Source organism: Epinephelus moara, chromosome 17 (assembly GCF_006386435.1).
Source record: "Epinephelus moara isolate mb chromosome 17, YSFRI_EMoa_1.0, whole genome shotgun sequence".
Lineage (NCBI taxonomy): Eukaryota > Metazoa > Chordata > Actinopteri > Perciformes > Serranidae > Epinephelus > Epinephelus moara.
The window spans coordinates 29,393,153-29,414,115 of NC_065522.1; the positions used below are offsets into that span (position 1 = coordinate 29,393,153).

General features: G+C 42.5%; 1 protein-coding gene across 3 annotated transcripts in view; it reads right to left on the minus strand.

Annotated features, from left to right (window-relative positions):
• LOC126403737 (F-box/WD repeat-containing protein 7-like) overlaps nt 1-20,963 on the minus strand; it is a 44,034-nt gene that overhangs the window by 16,359 nt on the left and 6,712 nt on the right. The window contains exons 1-4 of one of the 3 annotated variants that reach the window (XM_050066476.1): nt 6,705-6,986; nt 2,465-2,547; nt 2,019-2,157; nt 227-361 (exon numbers count right to left, since the gene is read on the minus strand). In XM_050066476.1, the coding sequence (XP_049922433.1) occupies nt 227-361; nt 2,019-2,157; nt 2,465-2,547; nt 6,705-6,743 (396 nt within the window). In that variant the 5' untranslated portion in view covers nt 6,744-6,986. Of the gene's footprint in view, nt 1-226; nt 362-2,018; nt 2,158-2,464; nt 2,548-6,704; nt 6,987-20,963 lie in introns of those variants that run through there. The other 2 variants (XM_050066475.1, XM_050066474.1) reach the window with 2 other exon arrangements.

Consider the following 20,963-nt stretch of genomic DNA (forward strand, 5'->3'; position numbering starts at 1 on the left):
TTGAGGACATTGGGACTCTACTGTTGTCTCGTTTGAGGACATTGGGACTCTACTGTCGTCTCGTTTGAGAACATTGGGACTCTACTGTCGTCTCGTTTGAGAACATTGGGACTCTACTGTCGTCTCATTTGAGGACATTGGGACTTAAATGTCGTCTCATTTGAGGACTTTGGGACTTAATTGGGACGATATCTGTGTGTGTGTGTGTGTGTGTGTGTGTGTGTACCTCTTTGGGCAGCAGGGATATGAAGTCTCTCTGGAACTGAGGCTCGATGACCTGCATCATGTGTTTCACCTGACTGGTCTCACACCTGTCAATCAACTCATCCAGAGCCAATAACCTCTCAGGACCGCTCCACATCTGCGTGGGTGGGGGGGGGACATGAGGAAGAGATTTTGAGGAAGACATTTTGCTCTATTTCAGTGTGTGTTCTTGTATCCTCTGTTTGTGTGTTTCAAAGACTTTCCACGTCTCTGAAATTGTTTGAACTTTTTCCCCAAGCTACAAAACACAGATCCCTGATTTTCATTTGCATGTGTGTGTTTGTACTTGTATGTTTTTTTTATTATTATTATTAGTTACATAAGAGCAGCTCGGAGGCAGCGCTCCTCTAACGCTCAGTGTTTACGTGCAGCAAGCGGAAGATATTCACATACACACTTAACGCAGCACATCAAGGGATGCAATGAGTGTGAGTGTGAGTGTGTGTGTGTGTGTGTGTGTGTGTGTGTGTGTGTAGTGTTGTCTTGGCAAGTAATCCAGTTGTATTTTGTTCCAGCTCATCAAGTATGACAAGTATCTATCATGAACCATGCTAGATAATGTGGGATGACGTGCTGACATTGACCTTTAATAAAAGCAATGAATTTCCCCTCAGGGGGATTAATAAAGTAAATAAACTTAAACTTAACTTAAGCCCTGCCCCCCCTTAGTCACTGTTGCTATGCATGTTAAAGTCCCGTTCTAGAACTTCCGTTCAACAGAATTTAGTTTTCAACGATACCAACCATAGTTTTAACATTTGACATTCATACAAACAAAACAGCTTCTTATTTCGAGACCCTTACTGTTTATTTTGTGGCTAAAATGAAAACTCTATAGCCATCTAGCTAATTAAGCTAACGTTAGCTGCGATGTTATTCATAGCCCTGTTTGGATGCTTACTTCACAAAAACATACTTGGACAAACAACAAAGAATTCAAATCTGTGTTTTCATTTTCATATTTTCAGCTGAATGTAAACTTCCCCAAATCCCAAGAAGATCTGCGGAAGCTAACGTTAGCCAAAACTCCAATAAATTAGCATCTTGGCTCCCACACAGTCAATGCTGTAGTCCTGAATGGGGATTTTTCTAACATAGCCTGAAACCCTAAATAATAGTTAGCCAACAATGTGCTCCTCTGCTTTATAGGTAACACCAGTTTACTGCTGTTGGTAGTAAGCTAGTTAGCAGGGAATGCTAACAACACAATGTGTTTTGGTTTTTCCCCAGCAAATCAAGCTAATGTTAGCTGCAATGTAGCCTTGTTTGGCTGCTTACTTTATATTAACATACTTGGGCAAGCAACAAAGAAGTCAGATCTGTGTTTTCATTTTCATATTTGCAGTTGGAGTGTAAACTTCCAAAAGGATTTGGGCAAGCTAACGTTAGCCAAAACTCCAATAAATTAGCATCTTGGCTCCCACACAGTCAATGCTGTAGTCCTGAACGGGGATTTTTCTAGCATAGCCTGAAACCCTAAATAATAGTTAGCCAACGATGTGCTTCTCTGCTTTATAGGTAACACCAGTTTACTGCTGTTGGTAGTAAGCTAGTTAGCAGGGAATGCTAACAACACAATGTGTTTTTGTTTTTTGAAAAGCTACAAAAAAAGACCTCACCCTCCAACGAGAAATCAAAAGCTGCTGTGCCTAGTTACTGTTACTAAGCTATGATAGGATGATCACTGTTTGGAGGAGGGTTTTAGCTAACTCTTAATTATGCACTCAATGTAAGGAAGCGACATGAGTCCTGACCTGGAAGGTATGAAGCCAGTCCTGCAGGCCAGAGGGGGGCGGGCCGGAGGTGACTCGCCGCCGCTGAGCCGAATGCCCATTGGCCAGCCGTAGGTCACCAAATGTTGTTGGTGTGGTGGCCTGAACCAGACTGGAAGGACTGGGGAGAGAGGAACAGGGATGTTAGCATCTGTACCAGTTAGCATTTCCAATGTGTAGTAAATTACCAGCTTACAAAATGCTTAAAAAAAAGTTGCTACGATGAACAAACGAAAATTGTTTTTAGTTCCACCAATGTTCTGTCAGTTATTTTTCATATCCTGTTTTGCTAACAGAATGCTAATTATTTGATTATTACAACAACAATAAGCTACTGCATTTACTCCTCGTTTGCAGTTAATAGTTAAGAGTTTAAACATAAAGATCTTATAGTCATCTATGGGTTAGTTACACAATCTGTGCTGTACCTGAGGTATCCATTGCCCTTGCAGTGCTTCTTCCCTGAAGGAAACGGACGGCCGTCTGGACCATGATCCAACTTCCTCTTCATCTGGTGGGAAAAAGAGAAACATTGAGAGACAGTAGCGTTCACTGGAGGTTGGTGACAACATACACAGTCCACACAGGGTGGTAACTGGGGGGTCATCAGGGTCAAATAGCAATTTTTGCCCCAGGGCCCTCTAACAGGTTAATCCAGCCATGTCCTTCTTCTATTGAAATCTATCAAAATATATTATATTGTATTAAAATTCTATCTGGATATGAGACATATGAAATTACAGGTGTTAAAGGACAGTAAACAGTTGTTGCAGAGTCCACGACAATGAACAGATTCTATAGCATCTCTATAACATTACTGTAATGACTTATGATGCATGTATTCTAATCAGTTAGGAGCACACAGTGACTGAACTGTGACCTATGTGTAATTGTGCCAGGATTTCCTGTGTAGCATCCCTTTATAATCCCTAATTACACAATGTAGGAGAGTATCAAAAATGACCCCAAAATGCAGTTAACATGAGCTGCACTGTCTAATGTCTCTCTTTTACTTGTGTTTTTATGGGAAAAGGAAGCAATAAAATGTCAATTTCTCGGGTTATATTCTTGTAGTTTGAAGTTACATACAGTTTTGCTTGATTCTTATTAAACTTCATAGATTTTTGCTGTTTCATACACCATATTTGACCCCAAATTACATTTACAACAGCTGTCCTGTGTAACATCCCTCTTCTACTTGTGTTTTAATGGTGTGAGGAGGCAAGAAATATAAATTTCTAAGCTTGTAGTTTGAAGCTGTAGAGAAGAACGAGCATTGGATACTTGAATTTTGTCTGATTTTAATTCACAGTCATACATTTTTGACGTTTCACACACCATATTTGACCCCAAAATGCAATTTACATGAGTTGTACTGTGTAATATCTCTCTTTTACTTATGTTTTTATAGGAAAAGGAAGTAAAAAAAATGTCAATTTCTTAGATTTTACTCTTGTAGTTTGAAGCTACATATACAGACAAGCATTGGATGCTAAAGTTTTGCTTGATTTTCATACAATTTCATAGATTTTTGCTGTTGCTGTTTCACTTGTGTTTTAATGGCATAAGGAAGCAAAAAGAAGTCAGTTTCTGAGGTTGTGTTCTTGTAGTTTGAAGCTACGCACATTAACAAGCAGTGGATACTAAAGATGTGTCAGACTTTGATTCATTTCACAGATTTTTGTGGTTTCATACACCATATTTGACACAAAAAAAATCAACCGCACTGCTTGATATCCCTCTTTAACTTGTGTTTTTATGGTTTTTGGAAGCAACAAAAATGTCCATTTCGTAGGTTTTAATCTTGTGGGTTGTAGCGTTAAGATGAACGTGCATCTTTATTCACTTTGATTATTATGCACCAAAATACCAAGGGAAATTCCTTGTATGTGAAAACCTATCTGGCAAAAAAACCCCGATTTCTGTTTCTGATTCTGAGACACATTCAACTGCATGTGTCGAGGAAATGAGTTCCTACAAATGCTTGTGGGTTTCTGGGATGTTCCTGTGGTCAAAGAAGGGCCCAGTCCACATTAATAAAAAGATGCAGATAAACTGCAGCCCTCTGTGTTACTGGAGAGACACTGAAAACACCTACGCTGTTAAGTAACACAAACGCAACCACCCAGAGGTCTGAATCAGCCTTCCATCCCTTTCCTCTCTGTGTGTCTCTCTCAGTGAATGAACGCAGGAATGCAGAAAATCGCAGGAATGTCGCCGGTGCAGCACTCGTCTAAAATAGAGCAGCACGCGCTAACAGGCTGCTGCGCGCGCACAAACACACACACACACACACACACACACACTGGAGGCTGGAGATGTACGGGACAGTGTGTGAGTGTGTCCTCCTTCCTCTCGGGCATCATAACTGGCTGCATAATCTGTGTCACTTTTCAAAATAAAATACAAGCAGACACTGAGTATTTCAGTCTGTAGATCATCACTGAGGCCAGAATTGAACCCCAAACCTCCCACAATGTCAGTGCTTCAACATCAACAACATACGGCTGTAATTTCAGCTCTTAACTCTGACCTAAACTCATAATCTGCTTTTCATTTTCTGACTTTTTTTCACCCTAATGTCACTGGCTTTTTATAACAGATGTCGCGTCTGTGTGGATTTCATTAAGCCAAAAAGAAAAACTTCACCCGAGGATGAAAAACAACAAAAATGTGTTTACTGTTAAAACCAGAAGAATTCAGCTCTGCTGCGTGACATCTGTTTGTAAAATCTCTATTATATCCCTATAATAAACTATTCAATACTTTTATGGTGTTTGTACTTCTGCTGACATCACTGTGGTGTTACCATAGGGACTTACAGTGTGGCTATGATACATTAAGCAACTCACAGTAACCTTATTGTTCCTCTTGTACATTTTAAAGCTTTAACATCTCTATAACACAACTGTAATGATTTATGATGAGTCCATGATAATCAGTTAAGAGTACGCTGTGACCTTACAGTGACCTGTGTGTAATTTTGCTGGGATTTACTGTGTAATATTTCTATAATCTATATTTTCACAATAGATGGAAGCAAAGAAAGTCACTTTCTTTGGTTAGATCCGTGTGGTTTGAAGCTGGTTAGACAAACAAACATCAGATACTAAAGTTTTGTCTGACTTTAATTCATTTTCATAGATTTTTTTTCTGTTTCATACACTAAATTTTACCCCAAAATGCAGTTAACATGAGCCATACTGTGTAATATCCCTCTTTGACTTGGGTTATCACAGTGTAAGGAAACAAAAAATTGTGAATTTCTATGGTTTCAATCTTGTGGTTTGTAGCTGTAAAGATGAGCATGCACCAGATACTACAGTTCTGCTTGATTTCTAATCCATTTTCATAGATACAGTTTCATACACCATATTTGACCCAGCAATGCTGTTTACAGAAGCTGTACACTATGGAATCCCTCTTGTAATTGTATTCTCAAGGTGTTGAGAAGATATGTTTTCATTTTTAAAGTTTTAATTTTGTGATTTGAAGCTGTAAAAATGAATATGCATTAAATACAAAATAATCTTTAATCTATTTTTATAGATTTGTACTGTTTCATACACCATATATGACCCAAAAAGGCGGTTTACAGGAACTGTACCATGTGGTATCCCTCTTGTATTTGTGTTCCTACAGTTTAGGGACTTGAAGTTTTGGTTAATTCTAATTCATTTTCATAGATTTTGGCTGTTTCATACATCATATTTGACCCAAAAATGCAGTTAAAAGGAGCTGTACACGGTGGACATTTGTGTTCTCAAAGTGTAGGAAAGATTTATTTTCATTTTTAAGGTTTTAATCTTCTGATTCGCAGCTGTGGAGATTAATGTGCATTGATTACTAACTTAATTCATATTCATACATTTTTTTCTGTTCAATACAGCATATTTAACCCCAAAAATACAGTTTATAGGAGCTATGCAGTGTTATATCCCTTTTGTCTTTGCAGAGTATGGATGCTTTATTTTCAGTTTTTAGGGCTTTAATTCTGTAATTTGTGGCTGTAGGGATAAATATAGATTGTATACTAATGTTTGGTTGATCTAAAGTTAATTTTCATTGACTTCTGCTGTTTAATGTACTATTTTTGACCCAAAAATCCCCTGGTCAGCAGCTGCAGTGTGTCATATACCACTTTGAGGGAAGTGGAAGGTTTTAATTTTAGCATCAGATACTCAAGTTGTTTGATTTTAATATATTTCATTTCATTCACAGGTATTTGCTGCTTTATTCTCCTGTCATTAAACATATTTTGCAGCAGGACTCAAACCCTGAACAATGCCTTGCTCACTGGCTCTGTGTGTTTACCTGCTGAGGCTCAAAGCACAGACACCTACACACACACACACACAGCTGGGTGATCAATAATCAATAATGCAATCACAGAGAAAGAGATAGCGGCAGAGGAAGGACATATATGAGGAGTCTCTCTTCCCTTCTGCCGGTTCCGCAGTGGTCCACACACGCGCACACACCGACACACGCACGCGCCACTGAGGCATTCCGCTGTCAGAGAGAAACGCCTTGTCATCCCGGTGCTGTCCGAGCCTGACAACCTCCAGTTCCAGCACGACAGCTTTCAATACATTCACGGCAACGGAGCTCGAGCCGCAGCTGCTGACATCAGCTGATCGATCAGCCCTTCCTATAATCAATACTCACTTTGTAGAAGATGAGCTTCAAGGTGCCGTAGAAACCCATGGCTGCCCCCGGTAGGTACAAGCCTCCCGGAGACTGTAGAGGACTGTCAAAGATGTGTAATACAACTAGAAATGTTATTTAGAGCGATTAAATCCCAAAATCCAAAAGAAGAGTATCCGAGGATCAGAGGGCGTGACGTCAACAATCCATCCAGAAGTATAAAGGGTTCAGTGGACAGGAAACGGTCCGCGTGGAGCGCGTGCTGCTGCTGCTGCTGCTCCAGGATTCAGTCTGTCTGCTCAGACTCGACCTCCACAGGAACACGCAGGGACATGCCTCTCTGTGCCTCGTGAGGGAGAGGGGTGGAGCCGCGTGCAGTGTGTGTGTGTGTGTGTGTGTGTGTGTGTGTGTGTGTGTGTAGGGAGCAGCACATTCTATTTAGAATTCTGAGGAAAATGTACCAAATGTTCTGACGTCAGGAGTTCAAACGTCACAGCCAACAGGTGAATGTTCACATGTATCCCTGACAGGTAACAGTTAAAGCTGGGGTATGCAGTTTTATAGATGAAGGTAAAATGCTTCAGAATTTTAAAATACACCCCCTTCTCTCAAAGGGTGTGCCGTATCACCTCATTCACGATAACACGGGCCCAGTCTCACTGTGAAATCTGCGAAATCCGGTGCTTGGGCAGTGACTTGCGGCGTCAGAAAACCAGCACAAAAAAGCGCTCTTTAACGTCGGCGTGATACGAGGCCAGTTGCTGATAGCATTCTAACACACCATGGTAAACATTATACCTTCTAAACATAAGTGTGTTAAGCACTGCGACTGTGAGCATGTTAGCAAAAGGAAGTAGCAGTACCACTGTGTACAAATGTTACAACTCTGTTACAAGTAAAAGTACTACAAACTTTTACCTGCATACAGCATTCAGCGCATATCTATAATTCAGAGGTTGTCTGCACATGGCTCTCAACATGGAGGTAAATGAGCCATTGGCTAGCGGCTAGCAGTGCTAACAGTACAAATGTTAGCTAATGGTGTTATCGTGAGGGGGACTGGAGAGTGGGCGCTACACTTCAGCGACAACGTGTGAATTGACCTATGGCTAAGCCACGCCCCCCTCCACTCACTCGGACAAACTTATCAACATTCAGGGACTGGCGCTATGGCAGGTGTCACAGTACACGGCATTGATGATTTTTGGGGACATAACGATCAGATGTCATTGAGAAGTAACCAAAAGGGCCTAAACTACGCATTGGAGGGATATATTCATCATTTTATTGTTGAGAAGGTCGATGAAAAGCTTAAATTACAAGCCAACATTTACAGGTCAGTGTACGCTTGTGAACCGCATCTGGTTGCCGTCACCATCAAAGACAACAAGTTAAAGTGCCACTGAAGTTAAGGTTTTTGGCTCAGAATATGAGAAAAGGATAACGGCCTTTTTACCATCTTTACCAAGAGTGTCTCTCCGTTAGTTTGGTGCTACAGTATTTACACTGAATCATTCAGCATAACGTTTGCCAACCTTTGTTATCTCTGCCATTACAGATAAGTTAATGAAGCTAAGCTCCAGAAGTTAACGTTAGCTTAACTAGAGCCCTTTGGACAACAGCTAACAATGATGTACGATCACCAAAGTACAAAACTAGAACAAAATAGGCTAATGAACTCCCAGCAAACAAGGTGACATGATGAACAACGCAGCTAGGAGCTAACGTTAGGCTAACTTTAGCTAACGTTAGCTAGAGATGTTAAAGATAACTTTATATTTCTTTCCAGCAAAGTGACAATATGTTGCCTCAAACACAATGTTGACTTACCTTAGAACAGATGTAGACATCATTGTTAATCTTATTCACGTTGAGTTGATGTTGTGGTCTAACGTTACCACACAACTTTATCCAAAGGAGACACTTTTCTCGGTTGAGATGTGGTTTAAAGTGTAAAAAATACACCTGGTCGCCCAGCCTCTCAGGATACCTTGTGTCAGAGTTGCATGTACCCCATGCACACCGTTTGACCATTTTTAAACTTCAAATCTCAGAAAAAGCTCATAAAACCGAACAAAACTGACTTTCTGTAATGCATTTCAATGGACGTCCAGGCAGAGGATGTCCGAGTGTATGGGAATGACCATACGCACTGTGATTGGCTCATCACGTTTGAGGGCGGGACTTAGCCATAGGTCAATTGGTTGTTGGAGTTCAGATTTCTCAACTCCTGAGAATAGGCGCATGTATACCTCGCTTCATTTGCACCGCTTAGTTAGTGTATTTCGCATCCATGGCGCCACCTGGTGGAGATTTCACTGCAAGCAATTGGATAACACTACCACCAATCAGAACAATACATGGGATGACATATCCAGAGCGCTATCAGTGGAGCTAACTGGTAGATTAGACTCCTTCCGTATCCAGTCGGCAAAACAGCAAAAACGTCCTTCTTGCAAAGGAAAGATTCGTGCGGCATCTTCTGTTCCTCTTTTAGAGAAAAAGCCAAGTCTAACTCGTTCATTGTAGCCTATATCAGATACACCGATGTGATTGATTGGTGCAGCTCGGCTCCAAGGACATGGGTAATGAGCATCATTACTGATTGCCAGAGTGACTCGCTGAGCAAATTCAAATTGTGCTCTCGCAAGAACTCTGGATTTCCAGGGTAACGTTTACATACAGTCTCTTTCAAAATAAAAGCACTATGTCGGTACAACACTGCAAATTGATGTTTTTGGGGGTTTTTTTTTACCCCCAACAAAAACACGTGGTTAGGTTTAGGAAAAATAGGGTTTAGCTAGAAAACTTAGAAGAAAGTTAGAATCTTATGGGACGTGAACATGGCTTTCTCAGGTGAAAGTGTGTTTGTTGGACCCATCCACCACCACTCCCACCCGCCCCAGTTGGACTTTCGCTACCTTAACTTGCATCTCTGTCCCACCACATTTCCCCGACGCCACTGGCACTGTTAAACTATAACAGCAACTGGCCTCGTATCACGCCGACGTTAAAGAACGCCTTTTTTGTTGGTTTCTGACGCCGCAAGTCACTGCCCAAGCGCCGGATTTCGACGACTTCACAGGCTTGTGTTATCGTGAATGAGGTGATACGGCACACTCTTTAAGAGGAGGGTGTATTTTAAAATTCTGGAGCGTTTTACCTTCATCTATAAAACTGTTAGAATGCTAACACTGGCTAATTAGCACCAAGCACAAAGTAGCTGAGGCTCATTACTTTTGCAGGTATTTGATCATAAACTAAAGTAATGGACAAACTGTGCTCGTTGAAAGGTCAGAGGATCACCAAAGTTCTCACAGTTCACCCTGAGGGGAACACGAACGTCTGAACCATAGTTCAAAGCAAAGCATCTACTAATCGTTTAAATATTTCAGTCTGAAACAAAGTGTTGGGCCGACCAAAGGACCGGCATTACCAGACGGACTAGAAGCATTATTGAAACGTGCCCAGCAGGAGGTTTGTCGGAGGTCAACGCTTTCTCACAGCTGATTGACCTCAGAGGTCGTCACACTGAAACTCCCACAGGCTCACACTCGCACATCAGGCAGCATTAGGAGCTGCTGGGGGGTAATTTGGGAGGCCAAACCTTCACCCAGAGCCTGAGGCGACAAAACACTCAACACCTCCCTCCTCCTCTCTCACCTGTTCACCTCCTCCTCTTGTTGTTTTCTCCCCTATGTCTCTCCACCTCCTTTTCTTTTACTTTCTCTTTACCTGGAGACCTCAGGTTGTCGACACAAAACCAATCAGTCCTCATTCTCTTCTCTCGGCCTGAGCCTTTGTGTTATTTCAGTCTTAAATGCACTCCACACTTACAAAAAAGAGAAAGGAACCTGCAATGTAAACTCAGGTGTCCAGAAAAATAGAAACACCTGTAGAGTGTAATGTTGCAGCCCTGCAGCCGCTCCGATCTGTTGACGCCGAGACGTGTTTGTGATGGTGTTGTGCCACGTCGTATCACACTGACAGGTGTTTCCAATACTTTGTTCTCCAATGTATGTTAACTGAACATTGGAAACACCTTTCAATACAATGCATTCCAATCCTGCAACGTAACAGAGTTTTACCTGCAGACCTCATGTGCTACGTCCTCACATTTCAAACACAACAAGTGATCCTGATCAAACATCGGCGGTGACGTGCCGAACAGATCGTTTATTGGCTGTAAATAATTATTCACCTCAGATAAAACCTCCCCACGCCATCTGCCGACTGTCCGACCCCCGGGGCTCCATCCTACTCCTCAATCAGCCTCACCAGGCCTCAGATGACCTTTGACCTCTGGGCCTGTTAATCTGTAAATCTCTCTATGTGTCATCATATCAGTTCCTACCACTGATCAATCCCATAATGCTCCGGACTCCTTTAATCAGTCCTCACTTCCTTTTTAATTCCTCTTTCCTTTCCTCCCCCATTTACCTCCCTTCTGTCTCTTCTTCTCTGTTTCTAATTTCCTACCTCTCTCCATCCTTCTTTCCTTTACGTCTGTTACTAATTCCTACCTCCTTCTTTCTCTTCCTCCGTCTCTCTCTCTGTCTCCATATTGTCATAAATCTAAACTCTCCCTCTCTCTGCTTCCAATTTATGTCCTTTTCTTCTTTTTCCCCTGACCCTCTACTCCTCTGTTGTTTTCTCATAGTTCAGTTAAAACGTGCTGCATTAAGAAAATAGATCGATTTTGGATGTTTAAAAACATTTGCAAGAGATTAAATCATATCACGTCAATCAAACAGACGACAAAAACTGCCATTAAATGTGAGGCAGCTGCAGGTGCACTGAACTGTACGTTAACAACAGCGGCCGTCAGTGGTGGAAGAAGTACTCAGATCTTTTATTTAAAGGTTCTGTACGCAACAGGCTAACAGACGCCAACAGAAGTAAAGAGAAGCTAACAGAAACCAATAAACAGAGGCTAACAGAAGCTAACATAGGCTAACAGAATCCAACAGAAGTAAAGAGACGCTAACAGAAGCTAACATAGGCTAACAGAATCCAACAGAAGTAAAGAGACGCTAACAGAAACCAATAAACAGAGGCTAACAGAAGCTAACCTAGGCTAACAGAAGCCAACAAACAGAGGCTTTCAGAAGTTAACAGAGGCTAACAGAGGCAAACAGAAGCTAACAGACGCCAACAAACAGAGGCTAACAGATGCCAACAGAAGCTAACAGAGGCTAAAAGGCACTAACAGAAGCTAACAGAGGCTAACAGACACCAACAAACAGAGGCTAATAGACGCCAACCGAAGCTAACAGAGGCTAAAAGGGGCCAACAGAAGCTAACAGACACCAACAAACAGAGTCTAACAGACGCCAACCAAAGCTAACAGAGGCTAAAAGGGGCCAACAGAAGCCAGAAGAGGCTAACAGAGGCTAACATAAGCTTACAGACACCAACAGAAGCTAACAGAGGCTAACAGAAGCTAACAGAGGCAGACAGAGACTAACAGAGGCTAAAAGGGGCTAACAGAAAACAACAGAGGTAAACACAGGCTAAAAAAGCCTAACAGAAGCCAACAAACAGAGGCTAACAGATGCCAATAGAGGCAGACAGAGATGAGCAGGGGCTAACAGAAGCTAACAGAGGCCAACAGAAGCAAACAGAAGCTAACAGACACCAACAAACAAAGGCTAACAGACGCCAACAGAGGCTAACAGAGGCTAAAAAGGGCCAACAGAAGCCAGCAGAGGCTAAAAGGGGCAAACAGAAGCTAACAGGGCCGGACAGCAGACAGAGATAAGCAGGGGCTAAAAGAAGCTAACAGACGCAAACAGAGGCTAATAGAGGCTAACAGAGGCTAAGAGAGTCTAGGTGGGGCTGAATTTAATGACTTGAAATCAAAGACAGTGAAAAAACAGTGACCATATTTAGGCGAGAGGGTGGAGCTCTAGAGGAACAAGCTGTGGGTCTGACTGAGAAGTTGAGGACACTATCAGCAGACAGCCTGTCACTTAAAGCAACCCCAACCTTAATTATGCATAACTTTAAGCCTTAATATTAATAATAATAATAATAATAATAATAATAATAATAATAATATTAATGATAAAAAATCACCCCAGAAGTAGAAAGTAGCTCAGTACTTAGTTACTTTTCACTGCTGGTAGTTATGAAAATATTTCTCATAATGGTTAAGAAAACATCAATCAGTAATAATGTTGAGTATTTATAAAGGCGTCTCTTTTTTCATGTGTTTCTTTGCTGCCCTTTTGTTTTGTTTTTAAAACTCTCTTTTCTTCTGTGGTATGCAGACCCACTGACTCTCTCCCTCTGATGGCCTTGTAAAACCTGAAACTGGTTGGTGTGTGTGTGTGTGTGTGTGTGTGTGTGTGTGTGTGTGTGTGTGCGCGCGCATGTGTGTTATACATTAAAACAGCTGACTCGTTCCCACACTTGAGGACTCTGTGTGTATGTGCTCATGTTTGTGTGTGAGTGTGTGCATGCATGCGCATGAATGAGTCCTCTCCAGGAGTGAATGACGACTTGGGAGTGTGTGTCCGTGACTGTGTGTGTTTTTGTGCGTTTTATGCTCGGAGCTAACTACCGTCAGACTGGAAACAGAGGAAACCACTTCAAAGACTGAAGCAGATGTGGCCTCTGTTTGTAGTGTGTGTGTGTGTGTGTGTGTGAGCTAGCTGGATTAGCCTGCGAGTGTGTGCAGAATCAATAAAGATTGAGAGAGGATCAGAGGAATGTGTGAAGGATTGATCTTCAGCAGCTGATGTTTCATCTCTTCCTCTCTGTGTATCTACTGAGTAGAGTTCAGTAGATACTGACTCACTAGCTATGTTTCCATCCAAAAGTGATTCGAATCATTGGGAAATGTGCATTAAAAGAAATACGAATCCTGTGTGTTTCCATTAAACTTGTGCGAGTTTTCCGCAGAACCGGAAACAAAACAAGTCTTGCATTCTTCTTCTTCTGTGTTTTCTGGCGGTTGGCAACCAGCTTGTAAATGCAATACTGCCTTCCCGACCCGGAGTGTGGATATCACCATGGAGAGAGGTGCGCTACGTCCGATTTAATTCGAACATAACTGTTTCCATACCCCGTTTTGTGAATCAACATTTTTTCGAATCAACCAAAGCCCGGCTAAAGCGAGTGTATTTTAGTTTGTGTGAATCAGGGGATTTTAATTCGAATTTTGGAGTTTCCATCATAATTTTCTGTGATACTTCTAGATGCGCATCTAAACAGGCTGATGGAAACATGGCTACTCTCAGCTGCTGTTTCACTACATTTTATCTATCAAAAAAAAAAAAAAAAAACATTAAAAAACCAACATCGAAAACTTCAGAGGTCTCCAAACTCAAAGACCAACAGTGTTCAAAGTGCTGTTTGAACAAAGTTCACTAACCAAATATGATAACAGAAGCTAACAGAGGCTAAAATAGGCTAAAAGACACCAATGGGCACCAACAGAGGCTAACAGAGGTTAAAAGAGAATAACAGAAGCCAACAAATGTAAACAGAAGCTAACTGAAGCCAACAAAGGCTAACAGAGGCTAAAAGAAGGTAACAGAGGTAAACAGATGTTAAAAGAAGCTTACAAAGAGTATCAGAAGCTAACAGAGGATAACATACCCTAACAGGAGCCAACAGATATAAACAGAGGCTAAAAGGAGCTAACAGAGGCAAACAGGTGCTAACAGAGGCTAACAGATAAAAACAGAAGCTAACAGAAGCTAACAGACACCAACAAACAGAGGCTAACAGAGGCTAAAAGGAGCCAGAAGCCAACAGAGGCTATCAGAAGCTAACAGAGGATGACATACCCTAACATAAGCCAACAGAGGCAAACAGAGGCTAAAAGGAGCTAACAGAGGCAAACAGGGGCTAACAGAGGCAAACAGGGGCTAACAAACGCAAACAGAGGCTAACAAACGCAAACAGAGGCAAACAGAGGCTAAAAGGAGCTAGCAGAGGCAAACAGGGGCTAACAGAGGCAAACAGGGGCAAACAGGTGCTAACAAACGCAAACAGAGGCTAAAAGGAGCTAGCAGAGGCTAACAGGGGATGGCATGCCCTAACTTAAGCCAACAGAGGTAAACAGAGGCTAAAAGGAGCTAACAGATGCAAACAGAGGCTAAAAAGAGCTAACAGAGGTAAACAGGGGCTAACAGACACAAACAAAGGCAAACAGGTGCTAACAGGAGCTAACAGAAGCTAAACAGAGGCAAACAGGTGCTAACAGGGGCTAACAGAAGCCAACAGAGGCTAACATAAGCTAAACAGACTACAATATCAGAGTAACTCTGGGACCATTCCTAAACTTAGATACTTTTTTTCAGAGGAAATATAAACCAAGATGCCCCTGCAGCTGCTGTGCAGTGAAAACAGTACAAACATTGAATATAACTCATGTCCTCATACAGTCTGTTCCCAGGAAGTGGACCTGTGAAGACTTTTAACCCGAGCCGAGTGTGTGTTTTGACAGTAATGACACGGCGAGCCGTCAGATTCTGAGCTCAGCGAGCTAACAAGCTGACAGGATCTAAACACAGACGCTGCCGTGTTTCCAGTGGGAAACATTACAGAGGTGCAATGCAGCAAAAAACAGGTGCTGTACAAAGCAAATAAACACTACGGCTGCAGTGTGTGTGTGTGTGTGTGTGTGTGTGTGTGTGTGTGTGTGTTCATCAATAATGAATGCAGGGAGTGTTGCAGGGATGTAAGAGACTTAGTGCTCATGCATATTTTAATGAGTAGCTGTGTGTCTAAGCTGCAATCATTCTCAGGGGAGGAATCAGGATTCAACAGTGTTAGAGGGAAGGATGAGGAAGAGGAGGAGAGGAAGGAAGGATGGAAGAGAGAACGAGAGGTCAGGATAGAGGAGAGGAGGAGATGGAGGAAGGAAGGATGGAAGAGAGGAAGACAGGAAGGAGGGAAGGAAGAGAGGAGGAGAGGACTAGAGGAAGGAAGGATGGAGGAGAGGAAGAGAGGAAGGAAGGATGGAAGAGAGGAGGAGAAGTCAGGACAGAAGAGAAGAGGCGAGGAAGGAAGGATGGAAGAGAGGAGAAGTCAGGATGGAAGAGAGGACAAGAGGAAGGAAGGAAGGAGGAGAGGAGAAGAGGAAGGAAGGTTGGAAGAGAGGTCAGGACAAAAGAGAGGAGAAGAGGAAGGAAGGATGGAAGAGAGGAGGAGAACAAGGAAGGATGAACGAGAGGAGAGGGAGGAAGGATGGAAGAGAGGTGGAGAACAAGGAAGGATGGAAGAGAGGAGGAAGGATGGAAGAGAGGAGGAGAACAAGGAAGGATGAAAGAGAGGAGAGGGAGGAAGGATGGAAGAGAGGACAAGAGGAAGGAAGGAAGGAGGAGAGGAGAAGAGGAAGGAAGGTTGGAAGAGAGGTCAGGACAAAAGAGAGGAGAAGAGGAAGGAAGGATGGAAGAGAGGAGGAGAACAAGGAAGGATGAACGAGAGGAGAGGGAGGAAGGATGGAAGAGAGGTGGAGAACAAGGAAGGATGGAAGAGAGGAGGAAGGATGGAAGAGAGGAGGAGAACAAGGAAGGATGAAAGAGAGGAGAGGGAGGAAGGATGGAAGAGAGGACAAGAGGAAGGAAGGAAGGAGGAGAGGAGAAGAGGAAGGAAGGTTGGAAGAGAGGTCAGGACAAAAGAGAGGAGAAGAGGAAGGAAGGATGGAAGAGAGGAGGAGAACAAGGAAGGATGAACGAGAGGAGAGGGAGGAAGGATGGAAGAGAGGTGGAGAACAAGGAAGGATGGAAGAGAGGAGGAAGGATGGAAGAGAGGAGGAGAACAAGGAAGGATGAAAGAGAGGAGAGGGAGGAAGGATGGAAGAGAGGACAAGAGGAAGGAAGGAAGGAGGAGAGGAGAAGAGGAAGGAAAGTTGGAAGAGAGGTCAGGACAAAAGAGAGGAGAAGAGGAAGGAAGGTTGGAAGAGAGGTCAGGACAAAAGAGAGGAGAGGAAGGAAGGATGGAAGAGAGGTGGAGAGGAAGGAACGATGGAAGAGAGGAGGAGAGGAAGGATGGAAGAGAGGAGGAGAGGAAGGATGGAAGAGAGGAGAAGTCAGGACAAAAGAGAGGAGGAGAGGAAGGAAGGATGGCAGAGAGGAGGAGAACAAGGAAGGATGAAAGAGAGGAGGAGAGGAAGGAAGGATGGAAGAGAGGAGGAGAGGAAGGAAGGATGAATGAGAGGAGGAGAGGGAGGAAGGAAAGGGATGGTGTGTGTAAAACAAAGAAACGATTTTCAGAAACTCTGTTTCCAGTGTTGACAATTAGACAGAGTTTTTGTCCCGTGACATCAGAGTGTGCGCCCTTCTCTCCTTCTCTCCTTCATGAGGCGTCACAACTGAGGCGGCATTTTGTTCAATGGCGGCCGGGGTCAAACAGTGCTGGTTCTCACCTCTGACGCTGCTGCAGTGTGAGTGTTTCTGCTGGTTAGCTAAACATCCACATATCATGTTATGTTTCAATGCTGCCCAATACTGCGCTCACACACAGTTCTTTCCGTAAATGTGCCGTAATATCTGAACAAAGCCGTGAGTGATTAATGTCACGTGACAAAAAGACATCACTTTTACAGCTCTGTGAAGACAGCAATGTTTCGTGTCTCATGTGTGAAAAGAAACTGGCTGACAGGAACTCCAGAGAAAGAAAAACAGAGCGGGGGAGTCCGAGAACGACTGAAGACTGAGGGTTTTACAGGCATTCTTCAAGTGTCGCCTTACACGCTGTAAAACAGTGTCAGGACAGATACAACGAGGAACAGGTGCTCTACTGTCCTGTCTACAAACACGCAGGTCGGTGAAACACCCACCGATGGAAACGCAGTGCTGTACGGTTGCCATAGTGATGATGCAGACAGAGAAGAAGACAGGGGAATTTGTACACCTGGCCTGTCTGAGCCACTTCCTGTTTCCTCCTTCCTGATTTAGTTGCGACTATAGTTTACAGTACAAGTGTATTTTATGAAATCATTGAAAAAGGCTGAGTGAAAAAAAGAACAGCACCAACTGTGTTTTATCTGAATCACCTCTGAAACTTCTCATTTTATCAAAGTTAAATAAATCTGGTGTTGTGCTCACTGATGAATGTTTCCAGAGACATAACCAGGATTTTAAAGGTCTAGTCTTAAATTGAAGTCCACCAACACACCTAGAAGAAAGCCTCTAAAACAGTGATACTCTGGGTGCTGGGTGGCCCGCCGTCCATTTTCTATTTCACAGTGAAAACAAATTAATTCACACTGGGAATTCTTTTTGTCATTTTAATGTAACTAATGTCCCAGAGCGCATAAAAAGCATAAATACAGCTTGTTTATTAAAGAAAAGGGTCAGGAGAGGATCCCCAGGCCCCGACAGAGATCTGGGCTAATTATTTGTGCAATAATCATTAATGCTTGTTTGTTAATTGGCCCCTGGCCTCCTTTGCAAAAGTGGCCCCCGGGCAAAAATAAGTTGAGTTTCCCTGCTGTAAAATCTTTTAATTTTGAGCACCATAATCCTTTTAGTTAATTGTTGAGTCCAAGAGGACGTTTGTGCCAAATTTGAGGAAATTCTCTCAAGGACTTCTTGAGATTTTGCATTCATGAGAATAAAATCGCAGTGACCTTGACCTATGACCATCAAGGTCTGATCAGTTCATTGCTGAGTCCAAGCAGACATTTGTGCCAAATCTGAAGAAATTATCTCAAAGCCTTCTTGAGATTTTGCATTCATGACAATAAGATGGATGCAAGGTCAAAGCAACATTGATGTTTGAGCACCATAATTCTATGACTTCATCACTGAGTCCAAGCGGACACCCGTGCCAAATTTGAGGAAAATCCCTTGGTGCGTTCTTGAGATATCACATTCACATGAATAAGACAAACGAGGTCGCAGCAACCTTGACCTTTGACCACCTAAATCTATGAGTTCATTGTTGAGTCCAAGTGGGCGTTTGTGCCAAATTTTAAGAAATTCCCTCAAGGCTTTCTTGACCTTTGAGCACCATAATCCTACTAGTTTATCGTGAATTCTGAGTGGACGTTCGTGCGAAATATGAGGAAATTCCCTCAAGGCCTTTTTGAGATTTTGAATTCATGAGAATAAGATCACAGTGACCTTGACCTATGACCACCAAAGTCTGATCAGTTCATTGTTGATTTCAAGTTGACATACGTGCCACGTTTAAAAAAAAATAAATAAATCCCTTGATAAGTTCTTGAGATTTCACATTCACATGAAAAAGACAAATGAGGTCACAGCAACCTTGACCTCTGACCACCAAAATCTGTGAGTTCATTGTTGTTGGACTTTTGTGCCAAATTTGAAGAAATTCTCTCAAGGCCTTCTTGAGATTTTACACTTTTAATAATAAGACGGACACAAGGTCACGGCAACCTTGACCTTTGAGCACCATAATCCTACTCGTTTATTGTTAAGTCTAAGTGGACTTTTGTGCCAAATTAACAGAAATTCTCGCAAGGCCTTCTTGAGATTTTGCATTCATAAGAATAGGATGGACATAAGGTCACAGTGACCTTGACGTTTGAGCACCATAATCCTATCACTTCATCACTGAGTCCATGTGGATGTTTGTGCCAAATTTAAAGAAAATCTCTTGCGGTTCATGAGAATGGAACGGACAGACGGATGGGCAGCCTGTAAACGTAATGCCTCTGGCCACGCCTCTCGCTGGCGTGGAGGCATAAACAAATGCTGACCATAGGAAAAACCTCTTCGGTGGACACGGCCCCCGAGAGAGTAACTGGCTATGTTTTAAATACGTAATGTCACTTTAAACGTGAGCAAAACTTGGAAATGAAACGTGACTCTCGCATCGATTCAAGAAAAACTGGAGGCTGAATTATTATTCTCCTCTGACGACGTGTCGCGGTCAGAGTGTGGATGTGACAGAATATAATTAATTTTCAGGCCACAAAGAGACTTCACTGTAACCGGAAGGTCGCAGGTTCAAACCTCCGTCCTGCTGACGAGCACAAGACTCCAGGAATGCTGCCGCAGCTCGAGGAATGTGTGTGTGTGCATGTGTGTGTGTGCAGTGCGCTGACTCGGCGGGATTGGTGTGGACCTAACTGTCTGGAAAGCTGCCCGGATCTGGAATGTGACCTCGTGCACACACAGTATGAGGGTGTGTTAAGGTGTGTGAGAGTAAAAGAAACAGAGGCTAACTTATGATGGGATCCAAAATGAAACACACTATCTGCTGGATTAGGGCTGGGTGACATGGACAACAATTCATATGTCGGTATTTACAGGCTGACTGGTGATACATGATATATATCTCGGTATTTTCTACGAAACGGGCAACATGTTTTTAGCTGCAACTTAAAGCCACATTTGAGGTGTCACAAGCAATTTTATAAAAACAGACTGATCAACAGTTACACCTGCAAAACACTAGTCAGCGGCAGGGTTCAAAACACACATTAAACACACATTAAACATGGCTTAATAGAGACAATTTCAAACACAAGTACACAAATCAGCTTCACTATAACTCACAGCATTCACAGACAAACACTTGTCTTTATCTGGACACATTTTCCCCACAAATTATTAGTTATTAGCACAAGTCTATGGCATTTTACATTGTATAAATTAGCCAAGTGGCTAGCGGAGATTTCCTCTACTCTTATAAAACCAGGAACAACAGCAACATTTAACAAAGGTACCGTTACAAAAGTTTGGCTCTATTACAGCTCACAAGGTTCACTGACAAAACAACTGTCTGATACTAAACATGTTTTACTAAAACAAATATAGCATGCTAACGTTATTAGCACAAGCTTATGGCATTTTACATTGTGAGGTAAAACCTTAATTTGTGAATTGTGTCTTTTTTCTACGATTTCTAATCAGATTTAAGGCCTTTGCACACTTTTTTTCGTCATTGAAATTTTTGGAGAGCCGTGCAGAGTTTTATTAGTAAACTGTAACTTTAACATGAGAGGATGTTTTGCTGCCTCTCACAGCAGCTGGAGTCTGAGAAGAAATAACTTCATTCACTGGGCCGACTGCCGGCAACTTTTAAGGTGGAACGTTAACTTGTAATGTTACTCAGTGCATGAGGTGATGACGTGATTCCATCACCTTAAATTTACTGTGACACCTTTGACCATCACTTTAGTTTTCATATGACACACACTTTTAGTAATGAGTGGATCTTCAAGTGTTTATCTTACTATATAATGATGAAAACTCTGTCTGTGTGTCTGTTCCACGTTTTTCTCCTCACTGACTTGGTCAATCCATGTGAAATTTGGCACAGTGGTAGAGGGTCACGGGAGGATGCCAA